Here is a 23,094-nt window from a genome sequence, read left to right on the forward strand (position 1 = left end):
TAAATTTTTATGTTGACATTTAATATTTGATATTTTTTTATATTATTTAACTTGAGTTTGTATATTAATAAGAGTATATGAATTTGATCGATGACATTTAAGGTAGTTTTTTAAATTTGAAAATTATTTTAATATTTATATTATACTATTTTTAGGATGTTTATTTATAATTTATTTATTATTTTATTTTAAAACGGTTTTCCCGGTTGAACCATCAGTTAAACCGGTTGGACAATTGAACCAGTGAACCAGTAGCTAGAGCGGTTTGATGACCGGTCCGGTTTTCTAAACCTTGGTTCTGCCTCAGCCTTGTGCTCGTCTGCCTCTGCTGCCTCCGTCGTCATCGTGTTGGCTCCTCTGCAAGCTCCCCTCTGCTCCTCTTGGAAGCTCTGCCCTCTCTCGCCGGTGGTCTGCTCTGCAACGGCGCAACCTGCACCGACTCCAAGTTGGAAAACCGTCACTAACTCTGTTTCTGCTTCTGCTGTAGGTCAGTTTTTTATTTTTTTAGTTATTCTTTTTAATTTTTATACTGGATTTTTGTTGTTTTAATGTATTGATGCTAATTGTATTTGTATGTACAACTGATTGATTTAATTTGTAATAGGTTTAGATGAATTGTATTTGTAATTTTATAGGTAATATTGATGCTCATAGGTTCTGTGAATCAAGAGATTGGAATGGGAAGAATTTGTCAGAGATAGTGTTATTAGATAATAGGCGCTGTGATTGATTGATTTTTTTTTAAACAGTGTTTTAAGATGCTTCTCACAAACTCCTTGGACATAATTTATGGATTGTTATGTTTGCACTTTTATTGTGTCAAATTAAGATCCTATTAAGCAAATCAACTTGGATTACTCTATCGGTTAACTCACTAATTCGCTTAAGCAAGTATCAATTCGAATATCATCTTGTACATGCAGGAACTCATTGGCGCGGCAAACCCTTAAACGGAGCACAAATCCGCGGCGAATTAGTTATTCGCCTATTGTAGTACTAACTATTTGATGTCTATTTTTCTATTAGTTATTTTTAGAAATTGAGACTTGATTGTTGTTAAAGTGTTAATGAAGACGAGTATTTTAAATTTTAATTTTGATGATTTTATATTTTAATTTGAGACCGGTTCAACTTGTGATCCACTAGTTGAACTAATAACCTAGTGATCTAGTAGTCTAACCGGTTTGATTATTGGTTCGGTTCTGACAACTAGGTTTGATATCACTCATACTTTCTTGGAATTCTGTTACTGAATTGACTTATACATCCCTAGGATTGTATTGGGATTGATTACCGGTAGGCATAGAATGGAGAAGGGCTTAAGTAGCATCACCACCACCAGCAGCAAGGAAGGGTTACCGCTCACCCCTCATTCCAACTTCAAAACTGCTTCCACCGACGATGACCTCGCTCACATCCTCTTCAACATCAAATCCTCCAAAACTTCCGTAACCACCCCTTTCCATTTCCTAACAATCTCTTCCCTTCATCTTTCTGCAATTTCTAATATGACATATGTTTGATTATTTTTTTTGCAGGCTGTTATCAATTATGGCGCCTCTTGGTATGTTTATCTCTTCTCTGAATATGTTTGATTTATATTACTATACAAGGTATTAAGAATCGATATAATAATGGAAACTGATGTTAAGTGAACACAAAAGCAGGTAGCATCTTTTACCATTTAGGCTTACTTGATTGTTGTAACTTGTAAGGTGGTTGTGTGAAATTGAAATATAGAACAGGAGATTATGAATGATCTAGTTTCCTGGTTTTTCAGGTGCCGCGTGTGCAGTGAAATCCTCCCTGCATTCCATAGATTGAGCAATAATTTTCCAAAGCTCTCCTTCGTCTATGTAGATATTGATGAATGCCCAGAAACAACTCAACACATTCGATACACCCCTACTTTTCAATTTTTTCGAGATGGTGAAAAGGTAGATGAAATGTATGGTGCTGGAGAAGAGAGGCTGCGTGATCGCGTCTGGTTGCACTCTTGAGTACACTATACAATATCATTTTTATTGTCAGAGTTAGGTGACATGCTTGCAATTTTCCAGTAGATGTAACATTGTGAATCATGAACAATTCAGTGAATATTCAGGCAAACCCAGTATCCAATGTTTCCATTTGAAACTACAACCATATAAACCGTCCTTTTATGAGGTAAACAGCTTCATAAATTGATAAAAAAAAATATATCACGTAGATAGCATTTTAAGTTTACACCAACTACACGAGATTGGCTGCAAAACAATCAATAGCAGAAATGGGAAAAGAATCGGTAACGGTTTAAGAAATTTGAAGTGGTAAAACCGAAAAAAAAAAGAGGCAGCTAATGCTGCAAACTCCTATTTTACTAACGTATCCGCCTAAGAAGCATATCTAACCCTCGTTCCTCATCAAACTGTGAAACGTAATCTTCAATAAGAGGTACGCATTGAAGCTCCTTTTATTTTCTTGTTTACCCAAAGTCTGAAAGATGGCCGCGATGATAACCACCTGTAATCTGGCTATCTCATCAAGCCTTGGGCTTGAGCATCTTCACCGTCTCCCAAGTGAAATCAGGATCGTCACGTCCGAAATGTCCGTAAGCAGCAGTCTTCTGGTACCTGAAGTTGCCTCCTCTCATGAGGTCAAGATTGATGGCAATCATTCCTGGCCTGAAGTCAAAATTTTCCTTAATCAGAGCCAATATGTCCTTGTCTGGAATCTTTCCTGTTTTGTAGGTGTCTACAAAAACAGAGAGTGGCTCTGGGACTCCAATTGCATAAGAAACCTGCACAAGACAGCGTCGAGCAAGCCCTGAAGCTACCACACTTTTCGCTGCTTGCCTAACAATGTATGCACCACTCCTATCGACCTTGGTTGGGTCCTTGCCGGAGAAGGCACCTCCACCATGAGCACCCCAACCACCATAGGTGTCAATGATGATCTTACGGCCAGTTAGCCCTGCATCTCCATGGGGTCCACCAATCACAAAACGACCAGAAGGGTTGAGGTGGAAGATAGTCTTGTCATCAAGGTATTTAGCTGGGATGACAGGTTTTATTACATGCTACTTCAAATCGCTGGCTATCTTGTCATTGGTGACAGTTTCATCATGTTGTGTTGAGATGAGGACAGTGTGCACACGAATCAGGATCATGGCTCCATCATCATTCTTGTACTCAACAGTAACCTGAGTTTTTCCATCAGGTCTCACCCATGGGAATGTTTTGTTCTTTCTAACTTCAGTGAGCTTGGCACCAAGTTTAGTAGCAAGGACATGAGTAAGTGGCATTAGCTCAGGTGTTTCATCTGTGGCATAGCCAAACATGTGTCCCTGGTCACCAGCACCAATTTCCTCAGGCTTTTTAGTCATGTGACCATGAACTCCTTGGGCAATATCAGGGCTCTGTTGCTCAATGTTGACCAGAACTTTGCAGTTGTCAGCATCAAGACCGACATCAGCTGAAACGAACCCAATGCCTCTGCAAGTGTCTCGAACTATTTTCTCATAGTTCACATTTGCCTTGGTTGTGATCTCACCAAAGACCATAACCATGTTGGTTTTTGTACAGGTCTCACAGGCAACCTTGCTCTCCGGGTCTTGCTCCAAACAAGCATCAAGGATGGCATCCGAAACCTGGTCACAGATCTTGTCAGGGTGACCTTCATTTACAGATTCGGAGGTGAAGAGAAAGGTCTCCATATCTGACATTAAATAAGGAAAAAGGGTGTCAGGTGAGAAAAGATATGTTGAAATGTGTTTAATGAATAATATATAAAACAATAATCAAAGAGTAAACAATGTACATTCTAATGCATGAAATTAACAAATATCAAATTTCTGTAGCACCTTCAAATATGTTTTAATCGATTGATTAGTGCATAAGTTGTCAGCCATTATAGCTCCATGTAAAGCCATAATGATCGTAGATAACCTTTTGGCCAAATGTCTTTGCATATAATGAAGTTATGCAGTATAACAGTTCGTGAGTTAGTTAGGAGTTGCACTTGTACAGTTGATTTGTTGTTATATCTATCATACTTTATATACATCTCAGGTCAATGAAGATGAAATTAGATTTCATTATCACATTAAATCTGTGATGAAATCATTGAATCGTATGTAGATCTACGATGTGAAATGTTTACAACAGGAATCAAGCACTGCGTAATTTTAAGTAAAGTCGACACGTTGATTTATCGTTACTCTAATGATTCTAGGAAAGGTAGCGATAGTTTTGGCTTCTACTAGCTTGCAAATATTTATTTTCAAAAGCTACTTCGTTTCATGCCTGATAAAATAGATCAAAAACCGCACAACCGATCTCTCAATTCTCTGAGCTTTCACTAGAGAATTACAATTTCACGTTATTATTACTTCATGCAAGCATAATCACCAAGCAAATAAAAAAAATCACAAACACAAAAAAAAAGAAAGGACATATAGATCGAATGAGCTGCAGAAATCGAGAGCCACAAATATTTTATACCAGATCTTTATAACGATAATGCGGAGCAGATCCAAATGGATTTGGATAAAGGCAATAATAACAAACGAATAATTCCGCACAAGTCCAAACAAGAAGAACCAGAAGAACAACACATTCAATAATTTTATTGGGTTTTTTAAGCAAGATTAGAAAAATTCTCTTATTCCGATGCCATTTTGGTTTATGAATTTGAAAAAAAAAAACCTAATTTCCCAACGGCACCCCAAACCATCCGGTCATCCCCAACCTCAACTCACTATCTCCCAAGAATCACAACTTCACTCACACACTCTCCTCGCCGGCTCCTCTGCCTCGTCACCACGCCGCCAGTGTTTGTTCGCCTCTGCCACCTCCGTCTCTGTCTTTCCGGCCGCTTGTTTGTGCAGTGCCTCACCTGTTCTGCCCAAGGTTCTGAAAACCGGACCGGACCGGCCGGTCCGACCGATTTAACCGTGAACCAGTAGTCTTTACGGTTTGGTTCAACACAAAAAACCGGCAGAATCAAAATCGTTTTCAAACCGCTGAACCGGTCGAAAACCGGTCGGTCGAACCAAACCGGAACCCGGCCGATTTTCTTATTTTGCCCAAAAACGCCAAAACGCAGGCGTTTAGCATTCAATCGAACACCCCAGTCCCCAGCCCTACCAACCCTAACTCCCTCTGATTCTCCAATGGCGCAGCACACTCCCTCTCTCGTCCCTCCCATTACCCTCGAGCTGGCGGTTCCTCTCAACATCGGCGAGCTCAATCCCTCCCTTTCGTTCAGCCGCCGAACTGCTCCTGACGCTGTCGCCGGTTGGAGCTTCGAAGCTCACTCGGTCCCTCACTCAGCTAACGTCTCATACTCTCAGCAATGGAAGCACAGTCACCGGGCTTGCCTCCTGCCTCTGTCGAGTAGCTCTGTTCCTCCGTCGCAAACTTTGCTCCTCCGTCGCAAGCTCTGTTCCTGCCTCCGTCGCCAGTTCTGTTCATGCCTCCATCACCAGCTCTGTTCTTCTAGGTATTTTACTATTTTTTTTCACTGATTGTTCGGTCTTCTTCTTGGTTTGAACTTTGAAGTTCTGAAATTGTTATTCTTTGTTCTTCTTCTTCAGTCTTCTTCTTCAATTTTTGTTCCATTTTTAGTGTGACTGTTTTCAATTTTTGGTCTTCTTCTTCTTTACTCATGGCTCGTTCCCTCTGTTAGTTTGTTACTCTGTTTTAGTGTGAATATTTTCTAATTGCTCAATGGCTCGATTGCTCTGTTAGTTTGTTATCTGGCTTACTAGTTGCGGATGGCTCCTAATTTTTTTGCTGGCCTCTCGTAGATTGTATGGTTCTGATTCAGTGATTCCAGAACGCCTAATGTTGATGTTTTTGTATTTTGATGCTTTGTATTTGTTTATTTGTTGAATGGCTGAATGCTTTGTATTTGATAATTTGTTAGAATGTATGGTTCTGAATTCTGATTCAGTGATTCCAGAACGCCTAATGTTGATGAATATTTGTATTTGAATTCTGATTCAATGATTCAAGAACTCCTAATTTGTTAGAATGTTGATGAATACTTGTATTTGAATGGCTGAATTCTGCTTTGTATTTGAATACTTGAATGGATGAATGCTGTAGGCTGTAGGCAGAATTACCTTGTGTTGAATGGCTGAATGTCTGAGGCAGATATGGTCTTGTGTTGTGGTTAAGAATATGCTGTTAGTTTCCATTGTGTTTGGCTCCTGCTTTAGGTTAAGAACATGGTTAATTTTTCTTGTTAATGTTTGTTGCTGTTTTGTAGTTGCTATTTTGTAATTGCAGGTTGCAGGTTTAGTGTGACTATTGGTTAATGTTTTGTAATGTTTGGTGCTGAAGGCTGATTGTTGAGTTCAGATATAGTTGTTTATTTTGACTTGGGTAAAGAGACTTATGGTCATTTATAGTTGCTGGTTTTGCTGGTTTTGGAATGTTGAATGCTGGTTTTGCTGAAATATTTTTGCCACTAGAGCTTCTTTGATCAACTTCTGCTGAGAATATGCTATACACAGGTCTATGATCACTTGATCAGAGAATCTTGACTCCCCACGAACGTAAGATAATTGGTGAAGGTCTCTCCCATGCCATAAGATTCTATCACACCTTGAGAAAAAAGCATGCATTATTTTGATTTTTTGTATTTTCATTAACCACTTCTCTGATTGTTTTGTATTTCCATTAACCACTTCTCTGATTGATAAATTTTTATGTTGACATTTAATATTTGATATTTTTTTATATTATTTAACTTGAGTTTGTATATTAATAAGAGTATATGAATTTGATCGATGACATTTAAGGTAGTTTTTTAAATTTGAAAATTATTTTAATATTTATATTATACTATTTTTAGGATGTTTATTTATAATTTATTTATTATTTTATTTTAAAACGGTTTTCCCGGTTGAACCATCAGTTAAACCGGTTGGACAATTGAACCAGTGAACCAGTAGCTAGAGCGGTTTGATGACCGGTCCGGTTTTCTAAACCTTGGTTCTGCCTCAGCCTTGTGCTCGTCTGCCTCTGCTGCCTCCGTCGTCATCGTGTTGGCTCCTCTGCAAGCTCCCCTCTGCTCCTCTTGGAAGCTCTGCCCTCTCTCGCCGGTGGTCTGCTCTGCAACGGCGCAACCTGCACCGACCCCAAGTTGGAAAACCGTCACTAACTCTGTTTCTGCTTCTGCTGTAGGTCAGTTTTTTATTTTTTTAGTTATTCTTTTTAATTTTTATACTGGATTTTTGCTGTTTTAATGTATTGATGCTAATTGTATTTGTATGTACAACTGATTGATTTAATTTGTAATAGGTTTAGATGAATTGTATTTGTAATTTTATAGGTAATATTGATGCTCATAGGTTCTGTGAATCAAGAGATTGGAATGGGAAGAATTTGTCAGAGATAGTGTTATTAGATAATAGGCGCTATGATTGATTGATTTTTTTTTTAAACAGTGTTTTAAGATGCTTCTCACAAACTCCTTGGACATAATTTATGGATTGTTATGTTTGCACTTTTATTGTGTCAAATTAAGATCCTATTAAGCAAATCAACTTGGATTACTCTATCGGTTAACTCACTAATTCGCTTAAGCAAGTATCAATTCGAATATCGTCTTGTACATGCAGGAACTCATTGGCGCGGCAAACCCTTAAACGGAGCACAAATCCGCGGCGAATTAGTTATTCGCCTATTGTAGTACTAACTAATTTGATGTCTATTTTTCTATTAGTTATTTTTAGAAATTGAGACTTGATTGTTGTTAAAGTGTTAATGAAGACGTGTATTTTAAATTTTAATTTTGATGATTTTATATTTTTATTTGAGACCGGTTCAACTTGTGATCCACTAGTTGAACTAATAACCTAGTGATCTAGTAGTCTAACCGGTTTGATTATTGGTTCGGTTCTGACAACTAGGTTTGATATCACTCATACTTTCTTGGGATTCTGTTACTGAATTGACTTATACATCCCTAGGATTGTATTGGGATTGATTACCGGTAGGCATAGAATGGAGAAGGGCTTAAGTAGCATCACCACCAGCAGCAACAAGGAAGGGTTACCTCTCACCCCTCATTCCAACTTCAAAACTGCTTCCACCGACGATGACCTCGCTCACATCCTCTTCAACATCAAATCCTCCAAAACTTCCGTAACCACCCCTTTCCATTTCCTAACAATCTCTTCCCTTCATCTTTCTGCAATTTCTAATATGACATATGTTTGATTATTTTTTTTTTGCAGGCTGTTATCAATTATGGCGCCTCTTGGTATGTTTATCTCTTCTCTGAATATGTTTGATTTATATTACTATACAAGGTATTAAGAATCGATATAATAATGGAAACTGATGTTAAGTGAACACAAAAGCAGGTAGCATCTTTTACCATTTAGGCTTACTTGATTGTTGTAACTTGTAAGGTGGTTGTGTGAAATTGAAATATAGAACAGGAGATTATGAATGATCTAGTTTCCTGGTTTTTCAGGTGCCGCGTGTGCAGTGAAATCCTCCCTGCATTCCATAGATTGAGCAATAATTTTCCAAAGCTCTCCTTCGTCTATGCAGATATTGATGAATGCCCAGAAACAACTCAACACATTCGATACACCCCTACTTTTCAATTTTTTCGAGATGGTGAAAAGGTAGATGAAATGTATGGTGCTGGAGAAGAGAGGCTGCGTGATCGCGCCTGGTTGCACTCTTGAGTACACTATACAATGTCATTTTTATTGTCAGAGTTAGGTGACATGCTTGCAATTTTCCAGTAGATGTAACATTGTGAATCATGAACAATTCAGTGAATATTCAGGCAAACCCAGTATCCAATGTTTCCATTTGAAACTACAACCATATAAACCGTCCTTTTATGAGGTAAACAGCTTCATAAATTGATAAAAAAAAATATATCACGTAGATAGCATTTTAAGTTTACACCAACTACACGAGATTGGCTGCAAAACAATCAACAGCAGAAATGGGAAAAGAATCGGTAACGGTTTAAGAAATTTGAAGTGGTAAAACCGAAAAAAAAAAGAGGCAGCTAATGCTGCAAACTCCTATTTTACTAACGTATCCGCCTAAGAAGCATATCTAACCCTCGTTCCTCATCAAACTGTGAAACGTAATCTTCAATAAGAGGTACGCATTGAAGCTCCTTTTACTTTCTTGTTTACCCAAAGTCTGAAAGATGGCCGCGATGATAACCACCTGTAATCTGGCTATCTCATCAAGCCTTGGGCTTGAGCATCTTCACCGTCTCCCAAGTGAAATCAGGATCGTCACGTCCGAAATGTCCGTAAGCAGCAGTCTTCTGGTACCTGAAGTTGCCTCCTCTCATGAGGTCAAGATTGATGGCAATCATTCCTGGCCTGAAGTCAAAATTTTCCTTAATCAGAGCCAATATGTCCTTGACTGGAATCTTTCCTGTTTTGTAGGTGTCTACAAAAACAGAGAGTGGCTCTGGGACTCCAATTGCATAAGAAACCTGCACAAGACAGCGTCGAGCAAGCCCTGAAGCTACCACACTTTTCGCTGCTTGCCTAACAATGTATGCACCACTCCTATCGACCTTGGTTGGGTCCTTGCCGGAGAAGGCACCTCCACCATGAGCACCCCAACCACCATAGGTGTCAATGATGATCTTACGGCCAGTTAGCCCTGCATCTCCATGGGGTCCACCAATCACAAAACGACCAGAAGGGTTGAGGTGGAAGATAGTCTTGTCATCAAGGTATTTAGCTGGGATGACAGGTTTTATTACATGCTCCTTCAAATCGCTGGCTATCTTGTCATTGGTGACAGTTTCATCATGTTGTGTTGAGATGAGGACAGTGTGCACACGAATCGGGATCATGGCTCCATTATCATTCTTGTACTCAACAGTAACCTGAGTTTTTCCATTAGGTCTCACCCATGGGCATGTTTTGTTCTTTCTAACTTCAGTGAGCTTGGCACCAAGTTTAGTAGCAAGGACATGAGTAAGTGGCATTAGCTCAGGTGTTTCATCTGTGGCATAGCCAAACATGTGTCCCTGGTCACCAGCACCAATTTCCTCAGGCTTTTTAGTCATGTGACCATGAACTCCTTGGGCAATATCAGGGCTCTGTTGCTCAATGTTGACCAGAACTTTGCAGTTGTCAGCATCAAGACCGACATCAGCTGAAACGAACCCAATGCCTCTGCAAGTGTCTCGAACTATTTTCTCATAGTTCACATTTGCCTTGGTTGTGATCTCACCAAAGACCATAACCATGTTGGTTTTTGTACAGGTCTCACAGGCAACCTTGCTCTCCGGGTCTTGCTCCAAACAAGCATCAAGGATGGCATCCGAAACCTGGTCACAGATCTTGTCAGGGTGACCTTCATTTACAGATTCGGAGGTGAAGAGAAAGGTCTCCATATCTGACATTAAATAAGGAAAAAGGGTGTCAGGTGAGAAAAGATATGTTGAAATGTGTTTAATGAATAATATATAAAACAATAATCAAAGAGTAAACAATGTACATTCTAATGCATGAAATTAACAAATATCAAATTTCTGTAGCACCTTCAAATATGTTTTAATCGATTGATTAGTGCATAAGTTGTCAGCCATTATAGCTCCATGTAAAGCCATAATGATCGTAGATAACCTTTTGGCCAAATGTCTTTGCATATAATGAAGTTATGCAGTATAACAGTTCGTGAGTTAGTTAGGAGTTGCACTTGTACAGTTGATTTGTTGTTATATCTATCATACTTTATATACATCTCAGGTCAATGAAGATGAAATTAGATTTCATTATCACATTAAATCTGTGATGAAATCATTGAATCGTATGTAGATCTACGATGTGAAATGTTTACAATAGGAATCAAGCACTGCGTAATTTTAAGTAAAGTCGACACGTTGATTTATCGTTACTCTAATGATTCTAGGAAAGGTAGCGATAGTTTTGGCTTCTACTAGCTTGCAAATATTTATTTTCAAAAGCTACTTCGTTTCATGCCTGATAAAATAGATCAAAAACCGCACAACCGATCTCTCAATTCTCTGAGCTTTCACTAGAGAATTAAAATTTCACTTTATTATTACTTCATGCAAGCATAATCACCAAGCAAATAAAAAAAAATCACAAACACAAAAAAAAGGACATATAGATCGAATGAGCTGCAGAAATCGAGAGCCACAAATATTTTATACCAGATCTTGATAACGATAATGCGGAGCAGATCCAAATGGATTTGGATAAAGGCAATAATAACAAACGAATAATTCCGCACAAGTCCAAACAAGAAGAACCAGAAGAACAACACATTCAATAATTTTAATGGGTTTTTTAAGCAAGATTAGAAAAATTCTCTTATTCCGACGCCATTTTGGTTTATGAATTTGAAAAAAAAAAAAAAACCTAATTTTCCAACGGCACCCCAAACCATCTGGTCATCCCCAACCTCAACTCACTATCTCCCAAGAATCACAGCTTCACTCACACACTCTCACCTCTCTATCTCACTCACACACTCTCCTCGCCGGCTCCTCCGCCTCGTCCCCACGCCGCCAGTGTTTGTTCGCCTCTGCCACCTCCGTCTCTGTCTTTCCGGCCGCTTGTTTGTGCCGTGCCTCACCTGTTCTGCCTCAGCCTTGTGCTTGTCTGCCTCTGCTGCCTCCGTCGTCATCGTGTTGGCTCCTCTGCAAACTCCCCTCTGCTCCTCTTGGAAGCTCTGCCCTCTCTCGCCAGTGGTCTGCTCTGCAACGGCGCAACCTGCACCGACTCCAAGTTGGAAAACCGTCACTGACTCTGTTTCTGCTTCTGCTGTAGGTCAGTTTTTTATTTTTTTAGTTATTCTTTTTAATTTTTATACTGGATTTTTGCTGTTTTAATGTATTGATGCTAATTGTATTTGTATGTACAACTGATTGATTTAATTTGTAATAGGTTTAGATGAATTGTATTTGTAATTTTATAGGTAATATTGATGCTCATAGGTTCTGTGAATCAAGAGATTGGAATGGGAAGAATTTGTCAGAGATAGTGTTATTAGATAATAGGCGCTGTGATTGATTGATTTTTTTTTTAAACAGTGTTTTAAGATGCTTCTCACAAACTCCTTGGACATAATTTATGGATTGTTATGTTTGCACTTTTATTGTGTCAAATTAAGATCCTATTAAGCAAATCAACTTGGATTAGTCTATCGGTTAACTCACTAATTCGCTTAAGCAAGTATCGATTCGAATATCGTCTTGTACATGCAGGAACTCATTGGCGCGGCAAACCCTTAAACGGAGCACAAATCCGCGGCGAATTAGTTATTCGCCTATTGTAGTACTAACTAATTTGATGTCTATTTTTCTATTAGTTATTTTTAGAAATTGAGACTTGATTGTTGTTAAAGTGTTAATGAAGACGTGTATTTTAAATTTTAATTTTGATGATTTTATATTTTTATTTGAGACAGGTTCAACTTGTGATCCACTAGTTGAACTAATAACCTAGTGATCTAGTAGTCTAACCGGTTTGATTATTGGTTCGGTTCTGACAACTAGGTTTGATATCACTCATACTTTCTTGGATTCTGTTACTGAATTGACTTATACATCCCTAGGATTGTATTGGGATTGATTACCGGTAGGCATAGAATGGAGAAGGGCTTAAGTAGCATCACCACCAGCAGCAACAAGGAAGGGTTACCTCTCACCCCTCATTCCAACTTCAAAACTGCTTCCACCGACGATGACCTCGCTCACATCCTCTTCAACATCAAATCCTCCAAAACTTCCGTAACCACCCCTTTCCATTTCCTAACAATCTCTTCCCTTCATCTTTCTGCAATTTCTAATATGACATATGTTTGATTATTTTTTTTTTGCAGGCTGTTATCAATTATGGCGCCTCTTGGTATGTTTATCTCTTCTCTGAATATGTTTGATTTATATTACTATACAAGGTATTAAGAATCGATATAATAATGGAAACTGATGTTAAGTGAACACAAAAGCAGGTAGCATCTTTTACCATTTAGGCTTACTTGATTGTTGTAACTTGTAAGGTGGTTGTGTGAAATTGAAATATAGAACAGGAGATTATGAATGATCTAGTTTCCTGGTTTTTCAGGTGCCGCGTGTGCAGTGAAATCCTCCCTGCATTCCATAGATTGAGCAATAATTTTCCAAAGCTCTCCTTCGTCTATGCAGATATTGATGAATGCCCAGAAACAACTCAACACATTCGATACACCCCTACTTTTCAATTTTTTCGAGATGGTGAAAAGGTAGATGAAATGTATGGTGCTGGAGAAGAGAGGCTGCGTGATCGCGCCTGGTTGCACTCTTGAGTACACTATACAATGTCATTTTTATTGTCAGAGTTAGGTGACATGCTTGCAATTTTCCAGTAGATGTAACATTGTGAATCATGAACAATTCAGTGAATATTCAGGCAAACCCAGTATCCAATGTTTCCATTTGAAACTACAACCATATAAACCGTCCTTTTATGAGGTAAACAGCTTCATAAATTGATAAAAAAAAATATATCACGTAGATAGCATTTTAAGTTTACACCAACTACACGAGATTGGCTGCAAAACAATCAACAGCAGAAATGGGAAAAGAATCGGTAACGGTTTAAGAAATTTGAAGTGGTAAAACCGAAAAAAAAAAGAGGCAGCTAATGCTGCAAACTCCTATTTTACTAACGTATCCGCCTAAGAAGCATATCTAACCCTCGTTCCTCATCAAACTGTGAAACGTAATCTTCAATAAGAGGTACGCATTGAAGCTCCTTTTATTTTCTTGTTTACCCAAAGTCTGAAAGATGGCCGCGATGATAACCACCTGTAATCTGGCTATCTCATCAAGCCTTGGGCTTGAGCATCTTCACCGTCTCCCAAGTAAAATCAGGATCGTCACGTCCGAAATGTCCGAAAGCAGCAGTCTTCTGGTACCTGAAGTTGCCTCCTCTCATGAGGTCAAGATTGATGGCAATCATTCCTGGCCTGAAGTCAAAATTTTCCTTAATCAGAGCCAATATGTCCTTGACTGGAATCTTTCCTGTTTTGTAGGTGTCTACAAAAACAGAGAGTGGCTCTGGGACTCCAATTGCATAAGAAACCTGCACAAGACAGCGTCGAGCAAGCCCTGAAGCTACCACACTTTTCGCTGCTTGCCTAACAATGTATGCACCACTCCTATCGACCTTGGTTGGGTCCTTGCCGGAGAAGGCACCTCCACCATGAGCACCCCAACCACCATAGGTGTCAATGATGATCTTACGGCCAGTTAGCCCTGCATCTCCATGGGGTCCACCAATCACAAAACGACCAGAAGGGTTGAGGTGGAAGATAGTCTTGTCATCAAGGTATTTAGCTGGGATGACAGGTTTTATTACATGCTCCTTCAAATCGCTGGCTATCTTGTCATTGGTGACAGTTTCATCATGTTGTGTTGAGATGAGGACAGTGTGCACACGAATCGGGATCATGGCTCCATTATCATTCTTGTACTCAACAGTAACCTGAGTTTTTCCATCAGGTCTCACCCATGGGCATGTTTTGTTCTTTCTAACTTCAGTGAGCTTGGCACCAAGTTTAGTAGCAAGGACATGAGTAAGTGGCATTAGCTCAAGTGTTTCATCTGTGGCATAGCCAAACATGTGTCCCTGGTCACCAGCACCAATTTCCTCAGGCTTTTTAGTCATGTGACCATGAACTCCTTGGGCAATATCAGGGCTCTGTTGCTCAATGTTGACCAGAACTTTGCAGTTGTCAGCATCAAGACCGACATCAACTGAAACGAACCCAATGCCTCTGCAAGTGTCTCGAACTATTTTCTCATAGTTCACATTTGCCTTGGTTGTGATCTCACCAAAGACCATAACCATGTTGGTTTTTGTACAGGTCTCACAGGCAACCTTGCTCTCCGGGTCTTGCTCCAAACAAGCATCAAGGATGGCATCCGAAACCTGGTCACAGATCTTGTCAGGGTGACCTTCATTTACAGATTCGGAGGTGAAGAGAAAGGTCTCCATATCTGACATTAAATAAGGAAAAAGGGTGTCAGGTGAGAAAAGATATGTTGAAATGTGTTTAATGAATAATATATAAAACAATAATCAAAGAGTAAACAATGTACATTCTAATGCATGAAATTAACAAATATCAAATTTCTGTAGCACCTTCAAATATGTTTTAATCGATTGATTAGTGCATAAGTTGTCAGCCATTATAGCTCCATGTAAAGCCATAATGATCGTAGATAACCTTTTGGCCAAATGTCTTTGCATATAATGAAGTTATGCAGTATAACAGTTCGTGAGTTAGTTAGGAGTTGCACTTGTACAGTTGATTTGTTGTTATATCTATCATACTTTATATACATCTCAGGTCAATGAAGATGAAATTAGATTTCATTATCACATTAAATCTGTGATGAAATCATTGAATCGTATGTAGATCTACGATGTGAAATGTTTACAATAGGAATCAAGCACTGCGTAATTTTATGTAAAGTCGACACGTTGATTTATCGTTACTCTAATGATTCTAGGAAAGGTAGCGATAGTTTTGGCTTCTACTAGCTTGCAAATATTTATTTTCAAAAGCTACTTCGTTTCATGCCTGATAAAATAGATCAAAAACCGCACAACCGATCTCTCAATTCTCTGAGCTTTCACTAGAGAATTAAAATTTCACTTTATTATTACTTCATGCAAGCATAATCACCAAGCAAATAAAAAAAAATCACAAACACAAAAAAAAGGACATATAGATCGAATGAGCTGCAGAAATCGAGAGCCACAAATATTTTATACCAGATCTTGATAACGATAATGCGGAGCAGATCCAAATGGATTTGGATAAAGGCAATAATAACAAACGAATAATTCCGCACAAGTCCAAACAAGAAGAACCAGAAGAACAACACATTCAATAATTTTAATGGGTTTTTTAAGCAAGATTAGAAAAATTCTCTTATTCCGACGCCATTTTGGTTTATGAATTTGAAAAAAAAAAAAAACCTAATTTTCCAACGGCACCCCAAACCATCTGGTCATCCCCAACCTCAACTCACTATCTCCCAAGAATCACAGCTTCACTCACACACTCTCACCTCTCTATCTCACTCACACACTCTCCTCGCCGGCTCCTCCGCCTCGTCCCCACGCCGCCAGTGTTTGTTCGCCTCTGCCACCTCCGTCTCTGTCTTTCCGGCCGCTTGTTTGTGCCGTGCCTCACCTGTTCTGCCTCAGCCTTGTGCTTGTCTGCCTCTGCTGCCTCCGTCGTCATCGTGTTGGCTCCTCTGCAAGCTCCCCTCTGCTCCTCTTGGAAGCTCTGCCCTCTCTCGCCAGTGGTCTGCTCTGCAACGGCGCAACCTGCACCGACTCCAAGTTGGAAAACCGTCACTGACTCTGTTTCTGCTTCTGCTGTAGGTCAGTTTTTTATTTTTTTAGTTATTCTTTTTAATTTTTATACTGGATTTTTGCTGTTTTAATGTATTGATGCTAATTGTATTTGTATGTACAACTGATTGATTTAATTTGTAATAGGTTTAGATGAATTGTATTTGTAATTTTATAGGTAATATTGATGCTCATAGGTTCTGTGAATCAAGAGATTGGAATGGGAAGAATTTGTCAGAGAGAGTGTTATTAGATAATAGGTGCTGTGATTGATTGATTTTTTTTTTAAACAGTGTTTTAAGATGCTTCTCACAAACTCCTTGGACATAATTTATGGATTGTTATGTTTGCACTTTTATTGTGTCAAATTAAGATCCTATTAAGCAAATCAACTTGGATTAGTCTATCGGTTAACTCACTAATTCGCTTAAGCAAGTATCGATTCGAATATCGTCTTGTATATGCAGGAACTCATTGGCGCGGCAAACCCTTAAACGGAGCACAAATCCGCGGCGAATTAGTTATTCGCCTATTGTAGTACTAACTATTTGATGTCTATTTTTCTATTAGTTATTTTTAGAAATTGAGACTTGATTGTTGTTAAAGTGTTAATGAAGACGAGTATTTTAAATTTTAATTTTGATGATTTTATATTTTTATTTGAGACCGGTTCAACTTGTGATCCACTAGTTGAACTAATAACCTAGTGATCTAGTAGTCTAACCGGTTTGATTATTGGTTCGGTTCTGACAACTAGGTTTGATATCACTCATACTTTCTTGGAATTCTGTTACTGAATTGACTTATACATCCCTAGGATTGTATTGGGATTGATTACCGGTAGGCATAGAATGGAGAAGGGCTTAAGTAGCATCACCACCAGCAGCAGCAAGGAAGGGTTACCTCTCACCCCTCATTCCAACTTCAAAACTGATTCCACCGACGATGACCTCGCTCACATCCTCTTCAACATCAAAACCTCCAAAACTTCCGTAACCACCCCTTTCCATTTCCCAACAATCTCTTCCCTTCATCTTTCTGCAATTTCTAATATGACATATGTTTGATTATTTTTTTTTGCAGGCTATTATCAATTATGGCGCCTCTTGGTATGTTTATCTCTTCTCTGAATATGTTTGATTTATATTACTATACAAGGTATTAAGAATCGATATAATAATGGAAACTGATGTTAAGTGAACACAAAAGCAGGTAGCATCTTTTACCATTTAGGCTTACTTGATTGTTGTAACTTGTAAGGTGGTTGTGTGAAATTGAAATATAGAACAGGAGATTATGAATGATCTAGTTTCCTGGTTTTTCAGGTGCCGCGTGTGCAGTGAAATCCTCCCTGCATTCCATAGATTGAGCAATAATTTTCCAAAGCTCTCCTTCGTCTATGCAGATATTGATGAATGCCCAGAAACAACTCAACACATTCGATACACCCCTACTTTTCAATTTTTTCGAGATGGTGAAAAGGTAGATGAAATGTATGGTGCTGGAGAAGAGAGGCTGCGTGATCGCGCCTGGTTGCACTCTTGAGTACACTATACAATGTCATTTTTATTGTCAGAGTTAGGTGACATGCTTGCAATTTTCCAGTAGATGTAACATTGTGAATCATGAACAATTCAGTGAATATTCAGGCAAACCCAGTATCCAATGTTTCCATTTGAAACTACAACCATATAAACCGTCCTTTTATGAGGTAAACAGCTTCATAAATTGATAAAAAAAATATATCACGTAGATAGCATTTTAAGTTTACACCAACTACACGAGATTGGCTGCAAAACAATCAACAGCAGAAATGGGAAAAGAATCGGTAACGGTTTAAGAAATTTGAAGTGGTAAAACCGAAAAAAAAAAGAGGCAGCTAATGCTGCAAACTCCTATTTTACTAACGTATCCGCCTAAGAAGCATATCTAACCCTCGTTCCTCATCAAACTGTGAAACGTAATCTTCAATAAGAGGTACGCATTGAAGCTCCTTTTATTTTCTTGTTTACCCAAAGTCTGAAAGATGGCCGCGATGATAACCACCTGTAATCTGGCTATCTCATCAAGCCTTGGGCTTGAGCATCTTCACCGTCTCCCAAGTGAAATCAGGATCGTCACGTCCGAAATGTCCGTAAGCAGCAGTCTTCTGGTACCTGAAGTTGCCTCCTCTCATGAGGTCAAGATTGATGGCAATCATTCCTGGCCTGAAGTCAAAATTTTCCTTAATCAGAGCCAATATGTCCTTGACTGGAATCTTTCCTGTTTTGTAGGTGTCTACAAAAACAGAGAGTGGCTCTGGGACTCCAATTGCATAAGAAACCTGCACAAGACAGCGTCGAGCAAGCCCTGAAGCTACCACACTTTTCGCTGCTTGCCTAACAATGTATGCACCACTCCTATCGACCTTGGTTGGGTCCTTGCCGGAGAAGGCACCTCCACCATGAGCACCCCAACCACCATAGGTGTCAATGATGATCTTACGGCCAGTTAGCCCTGCATCTCCATGGGGTCCACCAATCACAAAACGACCAGAAGGGTTGAGGTGGAAGATAGTCTTGTCATCAAGGTATTTAGCTGGGATGACAGGTTTTATTACATGCTCCTTCAAATCGCTGGCTATCTTGTCATTGGTGACAGTTTCATCATGTTGTGTTGAGATGAGGACAGTGTGCACACGAATCGGGATCATGGCTCCATTATCATTCTTGTACTCAACAGTAACCTGAGTTTTTCCATTAGGTCTCACCCATGGGCATGTTTTGTTCTTTCTAACTTCAGTGAGCTTGGCACCAAGTTTAGTAGCAAGGACATGAGTAAGTGGCATTAGCTCAGGTGTTTCATCTGTGGCATAGCCAAACATGTGTCCCTGGTCACCAGCACCAATTTCCTCAGGCTTTTTAGTCATGTGACCATGAACTCCTTGGGCAATATCAGGGCTCTGTTGCTCAATGTTGACCAGAACTTTGCAGTTGTCAGCATCAAGACCGACATCAGCTGAAACGAACCCAATGCCTCTGCAAGTGTCTCGAACTATTTTCTCATAGTTCACATTTGCCTTGGTTGTGATCTCACCAAAGACCATAACCATGTTGGTTTTTGTACAGGTCTCACAGGCAACCTTGCTCTCCGGGTCTTGCTCCAAACAAGCATCAAGGATGGCATCCGAAACCTGGTCACAGATCTTGTCAGGGTGACCTTCATTTACAGATTCGGAGGTGAAGAGAAAGGTCTCCATATCTGACATTAAATAAGGAAAAAGGGTGTCAGGTGAGAAAAGATATGTTGAAATGTGTTTAATGAATAATATATAAAACAATAATCAAAGAGTAAACAATGTACATTCTAATGCATGAAATTAACAAATATCAAATTTCTGTAGCACCTTCAAATATGTTTTAATCGATTGATTAGTGCATAAGTTGTCAGCCATTATAGCTCCATGTAAAGCCATAATGATCGTAGATAACCTTTTGGCCAAATGTCTTTGCATATAATGAAGTTATGCAGTATAACAGTTCGTGAGTTAGTTAGGAGTTGCACTTGTACAGTTGATTTGTTGTTATATCTATCATACTTTATATACATCTCAGGTCAATGAAGATGAAATTAGATTTCATTATCACATTAAATCTGTGATGAAATCATTGAATCGTATGTAGATCTACGATGTGAAATGTTTACAATAGGAATCAAGCACTGCGTAATTTTAAGTAAAGTCGACACGTTGATTTATCGTTACTCTAATGATTCTAGGAAAGGTAGCGATAGTTTTGGCTTCTACTAGCTTGCAAATATTTATTTTCAAAAGCTACTTCGTTTCATGCCTGATAAAATAGATCAAAAACCGCACAACCGATCTCTCAATTCTCTGAGCTTTCACTAGAGAATTAAAATTTCACTTTATTATTACTTCATGCAAGCATAATCACCAAGCAAATAAAAAAAAATCACAAACACAAAAAAAAGGACATATAGATCGAATGAGCTGCAGAAATCGAGAGCCACAAATATTTTATACCAGATCTTGATAACGATAATGCGGAGCAGATCCAAATGGATTTGGATAAAGGCAATAATAACAAACGAATAATTCCGCACAAGTCCAAACAAGAAGAACCAGAAGAACAACACATTCAATAATTTTAATGGGTTTTTTAAGCAAGATTAGAAAAATTCTCTTATTCCGACGCCATTTTGGTTTATGAATTTGAAAAAAAAAAAAACCTAATTTTCCAACGGCACCCCAAACCATCTGGTCATCCCCAACCTCAACTCACTATCTCCCAAGAATCACAGCTTCACTCACACACTCTCACCTCTCTATCTCACTCACACACTCTCCTCGCCGGCTCCTCCGCCTCGTCCCCACGCCGCCAGTGTTTGTTCGCCTCTGCCACCTCCGTCTCTATCTTTCCGGCCGCTTGTTTGTGCCGTGCCTCACCTGTTCTGCCTCAGCCTTGTGCTTGTCTGCCTCTGCTGCCTCCGTCGTCATCGTGTTGGCTCCTCTGCAAACTCCCCTCTGCTCCTCTTGGAAGCTCTGCCCTCTCTCGCCAGTGGTCTGCTCTGCAACGGCGCAACCTGCACCGACTCCAAGTTGGAAAACCGTCACTGACTCTGTTTCTGCTTCTGCTGTAGGTCAGTTTTTTATTTTTTTAGTTATTCTTTTTTTTTTTTTTTTTTTTTTTTTTTTTTTTTTTTTTTTTTTTTTTTTTTTTTTTTTTTTTTTTTTTTTTTTTTTTTGTCTTGTTTTGTATCTGGCTGTGATTGATTGATTTTTTTTTAACGTGTTTTAGATGCTTTCACTCCTTGGACATATTTTTTGTTTTTTTTTTAATTGTATTGATGCTAATTGTATTTGTATGTACAAATGATGATTAATGTAATAAGATGATTGTAAATTATTGTGTCATGTGTATATTGATTTGTGATTGATTTTTTGATTTTTTTTTTAAACAGTGTTTAAGATGCTTCTCACAAACTCCTTGGACATAATTTATGGATTGTTATGTTTGCACTTTTATTGTGTCAAATTAAGATCCTATTAAGCAAATCAACTTGGATTAGTCTATCGGTTAACTCACTAATTCGCTTAAGCAAGTATCGATTCGAATATCGTCTTGTATATGCAGGAACTCATTGGCGCGGCAAACCCTTAAACGGAGCACAAATCCGCGGCGAATTAGTTATTCGCCTATTGTAGTACTAACTATTTGATGTCTATTTTTCTATTAGTTATTTTTAGAAATTGAGACTTGATTGTTGTTAAAGTGTTAATGAAGACGAGTATTTTAAATTTTAATTTTGATGATTTTATATTTTTATTTGAGACCGGTTCAACTTGTGATCCACTAGTTGAACTAATAACCTAGTGATCTAGTAGTCTAACCGGTTTGATTATTGGTTCGGTTCTGACAACTAGGTTTGATATCACTCATACTTTCTTGGAATTCTGTTACTGAATTGACTTATACATCCCTAGGATTGTATTGGGATTGATTACCGGTAGGCATAGAATGGAGAAGGGCTTAAGTAGCATCACCACCAGCAGCAGCAAGGAAGGGTTACCTCTCACCCCTCATTCCAACTTCAAAACTGATTCCACCGACGATGACCTCGCTCACATCCTCTTCAACATCAAAACCTCCAAAACTTCCGTAACCACCCCTTTCCATTTCCCAACAATCTCTTCCCTTCATCTTTCTGCAATTTCTAATATGACATATGTTTGATTATTTTTTTTTGCAGGCTATTATCAATTATGGCGCCTCTTGGTATGTTTATCTCTTCTCTGAATATGTTTGATTTATATTACTATACAAGGTATTAAGAATCGATATAATAATGAAAACTGATGTTAAGTGAACACAAAAGCAGGTAGCATCTTTTACCATTTAGGCTTACTTGATTGTTGTAACTTGTAAGGTGGTTGTGTGAAATTGAAATATAGAACAGGAGATTATGAATGATCTAGTTTCCTGGTTTTTCAGGTGCCGCGTGTGCAGTGAAATCCTCCCTGCATTCCATAGATTGAGCAATAATTTTCCAAAGCTCTCCTTCGTCTATGCAGATATTGATGAATGCCCAGAAACAACTCAACACATTTGATACACCCCTACTTTTCAATTTTTTCGAGATGGTGAAAAGGTAGATGAAATGTATGGTGCTGGAGAAGAGAGGCTGCGTGATCGCGTCTGGTTGCACTCTTGAGTACACTATACAATGTCATTTTTATTGTCAGAGTTAAGTGACATGCTTGCAATTTTCCAGTAGATGTAACAATGTGAATCATGAACAATTCAGTGAATATTCAGGCAAACCCAGTATCCAATGTTTCCATTTGAAACTACAACCATATAAACCGTCCTTTTATGAGGTAAACAGCTTCATAAATTGATAAAAAAAAATATCACGTAGATAGCATTTTAAGTTTACACCAACTACACGAGATTGGCTGCAAAACAATTAACAGCAGAAATGGGAAAAGAATCGGTAACAGTTTAAGAAATTTGAAGTGGTAAAACCGAAAAAAAAAAAGAGGCAGCTAATGCTGCAAACTCCTATTTTACTAACGTATCCGCCTAAGAAGCATATCTAACCCTCGTTCCTCATCAAACTGTGAAACGTAATCTTCAATAAGAGGTACGCATTGAAACTCCTTTTATTTTCTTGTTTACCCAAAGTTTGAAAGATGGTTGCGATGATAACCACCTGTAATCTGACTATCT

General features: G+C 38.7%; 7 protein-coding genes, 1 long non-coding RNA gene and 1 pseudogene across 11 annotated transcripts; 5 read left to right on the forward strand and 4 right to left on the reverse strand.

The window, feature by feature from the left end:
- The first annotated feature begins 1,120 nt into the window (after positions 1–1,120).
- On the forward strand, positions 1,121–2,171 carry LOC112696092 (thioredoxin-like 3-3). Its single transcript, XM_025748695.3, has 3 exons — positions 1,121–1,448; positions 1,539–1,564; positions 1,781–2,171. Exons 1-3 carry the CDS (start codon positions 1,308–1,310, stop codon positions 1,998–2,000), a joined length of 387 nt encoding a protein of 128 aa, XP_025604480.1. The 5' UTR covers positions 1,121–1,307; the 3' UTR covers positions 2,001–2,171.
- A 189-nt stretch (positions 2,172–2,360) lies between these two features.
- LOC112696045 (S-adenosylmethionine synthase 3-like) lies at positions 2,361–3,830 on the reverse strand (annotated as a pseudogene).
- A 4,135-nt stretch (positions 3,831–7,965) lies between these two features.
- On the forward strand, positions 7,966–8,860 carry LOC112696083 (thioredoxin-like 3-3). The gene is made up of 3 exons (XM_025748683.3): positions 7,966–8,135; positions 8,228–8,253; positions 8,470–8,860. Exons 1-3 carry the CDS (start codon positions 7,995–7,997, stop codon positions 8,687–8,689), a joined length of 387 nt encoding a protein of 128 aa, XP_025604468.1. The 5' UTR covers positions 7,966–7,994; the 3' UTR covers positions 8,690–8,860.
- A 323-nt stretch (positions 8,861–9,183) lies between these two features.
- Positions 9,184–11,218, reverse strand: LOC112696036 (S-adenosylmethionine synthase 3-like). Its single transcript, XM_025748622.3, has one exon. It carries the CDS (start codon positions 10,390–10,392, stop codon positions 9,211–9,213), a length of 1,182 nt encoding a protein of 393 aa, XP_025604407.1. The 5' UTR covers positions 10,393–11,218; the 3' UTR covers positions 9,184–9,210.
- On the forward strand, positions 11,008–13,472 carry LOC112696067 (thioredoxin-like 3-3). Its single transcript, XM_025748672.3, has 4 exons — positions 11,008–11,785; positions 12,573–12,747; positions 12,840–12,865; positions 13,082–13,472. Exons 2-4 carry the CDS (start codon positions 12,607–12,609, stop codon positions 13,299–13,301), a joined length of 387 nt encoding a protein of 128 aa, XP_025604457.1. The 5' UTR covers positions 11,008–11,785; positions 12,573–12,606; the 3' UTR covers positions 13,302–13,472.
- Positions 13,473–13,822: 350 nt separating this feature from the next.
- LOC112696054 (S-adenosylmethionine synthase 3-like) lies at positions 13,823–14,995 on the reverse strand. Its single transcript, XM_025748640.3, has one exon. It carries the CDS (start codon positions 14,993–14,995, stop codon positions 13,823–13,825), a length of 1,173 nt encoding a protein of 390 aa, XP_025604425.2.
- An 820-nt stretch (positions 14,996–15,815) lies between these two features.
- Positions 15,816–18,082, forward strand: LOC112746989 (uncharacterized). Its single transcript, XR_003818887.2, has 3 exons — positions 15,816–16,396; positions 17,184–17,475; positions 17,692–18,082. It is a non-coding gene; the product is annotated as an uncharacterized lncRNA (long non-coding RNA).
- Positions 18,083–18,404: 322 nt separating this feature from the next.
- On the reverse strand, positions 18,405–20,094 carry LOC112696025 (S-adenosylmethionine synthase 3-like). Its single transcript, XM_025748612.3, has one exon. It carries the CDS (start codon positions 19,611–19,613, stop codon positions 18,432–18,434), a length of 1,182 nt encoding a protein of 393 aa, XP_025604397.1. The 5' UTR covers positions 19,614–20,094; the 3' UTR covers positions 18,405–18,431.
- Positions 20,095–20,424: 330 nt separating this feature from the next.
- Positions 20,425–22,715, forward strand: LOC112696110 (thioredoxin-like 3-3). 4 transcript variants are annotated; one of them, XM_072199502.1, is made up of 4 exons: positions 20,464–21,004; positions 21,849–22,023; positions 22,115–22,140; positions 22,357–22,715. In XM_072199502.1, exons 2-4 carry the CDS (start codon positions 21,883–21,885, stop codon positions 22,472–22,474), a joined length of 285 nt encoding a protein of 94 aa, XP_072055603.1. In that variant the 5' UTR covers positions 20,464–21,004; positions 21,849–21,882; the 3' UTR covers positions 22,475–22,715. The 4 variants fall into 4 exon arrangements, 1 of the variants encoding a protein (XP_072055603.1); XR_011864041.1 differs by having other exon boundaries at positions 20,517–21,004; positions 22,341–22,715; XR_011864040.1 differs by lacking the exon at positions 22,115–22,140 and having other exon boundaries at positions 20,425–21,004; positions 22,322–22,715.
- Positions 22,716–23,094: the final 379 nt, after the last annotated feature.

The sequence above is a fragment of the Arachis hypogaea genome, chromosome 1 (assembly GCF_003086295.3).
Source record: "Arachis hypogaea cultivar Tifrunner chromosome 1, arahy.Tifrunner.gnm2.J5K5, whole genome shotgun sequence".
NCBI lineage: Eukaryota > Viridiplantae > Streptophyta > Magnoliopsida > Fabales > Fabaceae > Arachis > Arachis hypogaea.

Coding starts and splice junctions, on each gene's coding strand:
- LOC112696054 (XM_025748640.3), bottom strand. CDS start 14,995: ATGGAGACCTTTCTCTTCACCTCCGAATCTGTAAATGAAGGTCACCCT.
- LOC112696025 (XM_025748612.3), bottom strand. CDS start 19,613: ATGTCAGATATGGAGACCTTTCTCTTCACCTCCGAATCTGTAAATGAA.
- LOC112696036 (XM_025748622.3), bottom strand. CDS start 10,392: ATGTCAGATATGGAGACCTTTCTCTTCACCTCCGAATCTGTAAATGAA.
- LOC112696092 (XM_025748695.3), top strand. CDS start 1,308: ATGGAGAAGGGCTTAAGTAGCATCACCACCACCAGCAGCAAGGAAGGG. Junction 1,449..1,538: donor TCAAATCCTCCAAAACTTCC/GTAACCACCCCT, acceptor TTTTTTTTGCAG/GCTGTTATCAATTATGGCGC. Junction 1,565..1,780: donor ATCAATTATGGCGCCTCTTG/GTATGTTTATCT, acceptor CTGGTTTTTCAG/GTGCCGCGTGTGCAGTGAAA.
- LOC112696067 (XM_025748672.3), top strand. CDS start 12,607: ATGGAGAAGGGCTTAAGTAGCATCACCACCAGCAGCAACAAGGAAGGG. Junction 12,748..12,839: donor TCAAATCCTCCAAAACTTCC/GTAACCACCCCT, acceptor TTTTTTTTGCAG/GCTGTTATCAATTATGGCGC. Junction 12,866..13,081: donor ATCAATTATGGCGCCTCTTG/GTATGTTTATCT, acceptor CTGGTTTTTCAG/GTGCCGCGTGTGCAGTGAAA.
- LOC112696110 (XM_072199502.1), top strand. CDS start 21,883: ATGGAGAAGGGCTTAAGTAGCATCACCACCAGCAGCAGCAAGGAAGGG. Junction 22,024..22,114: donor TCAAAACCTCCAAAACTTCC/GTAACCACCCCT, acceptor TTTTTTTTGCAG/GCTATTATCAATTATGGCGC. Junction 22,141..22,356: donor ATCAATTATGGCGCCTCTTG/GTATGTTTATCT, acceptor CTGGTTTTTCAG/GTGCCGCGTGTGCAGTGAAA.
- LOC112696083 (XM_025748683.3), top strand. CDS start 7,995: ATGGAGAAGGGCTTAAGTAGCATCACCACCAGCAGCAACAAGGAAGGG. Junction 8,136..8,227: donor TCAAATCCTCCAAAACTTCC/GTAACCACCCCT, acceptor TTTTTTTTGCAG/GCTGTTATCAATTATGGCGC. Junction 8,254..8,469: donor ATCAATTATGGCGCCTCTTG/GTATGTTTATCT, acceptor CTGGTTTTTCAG/GTGCCGCGTGTGCAGTGAAA.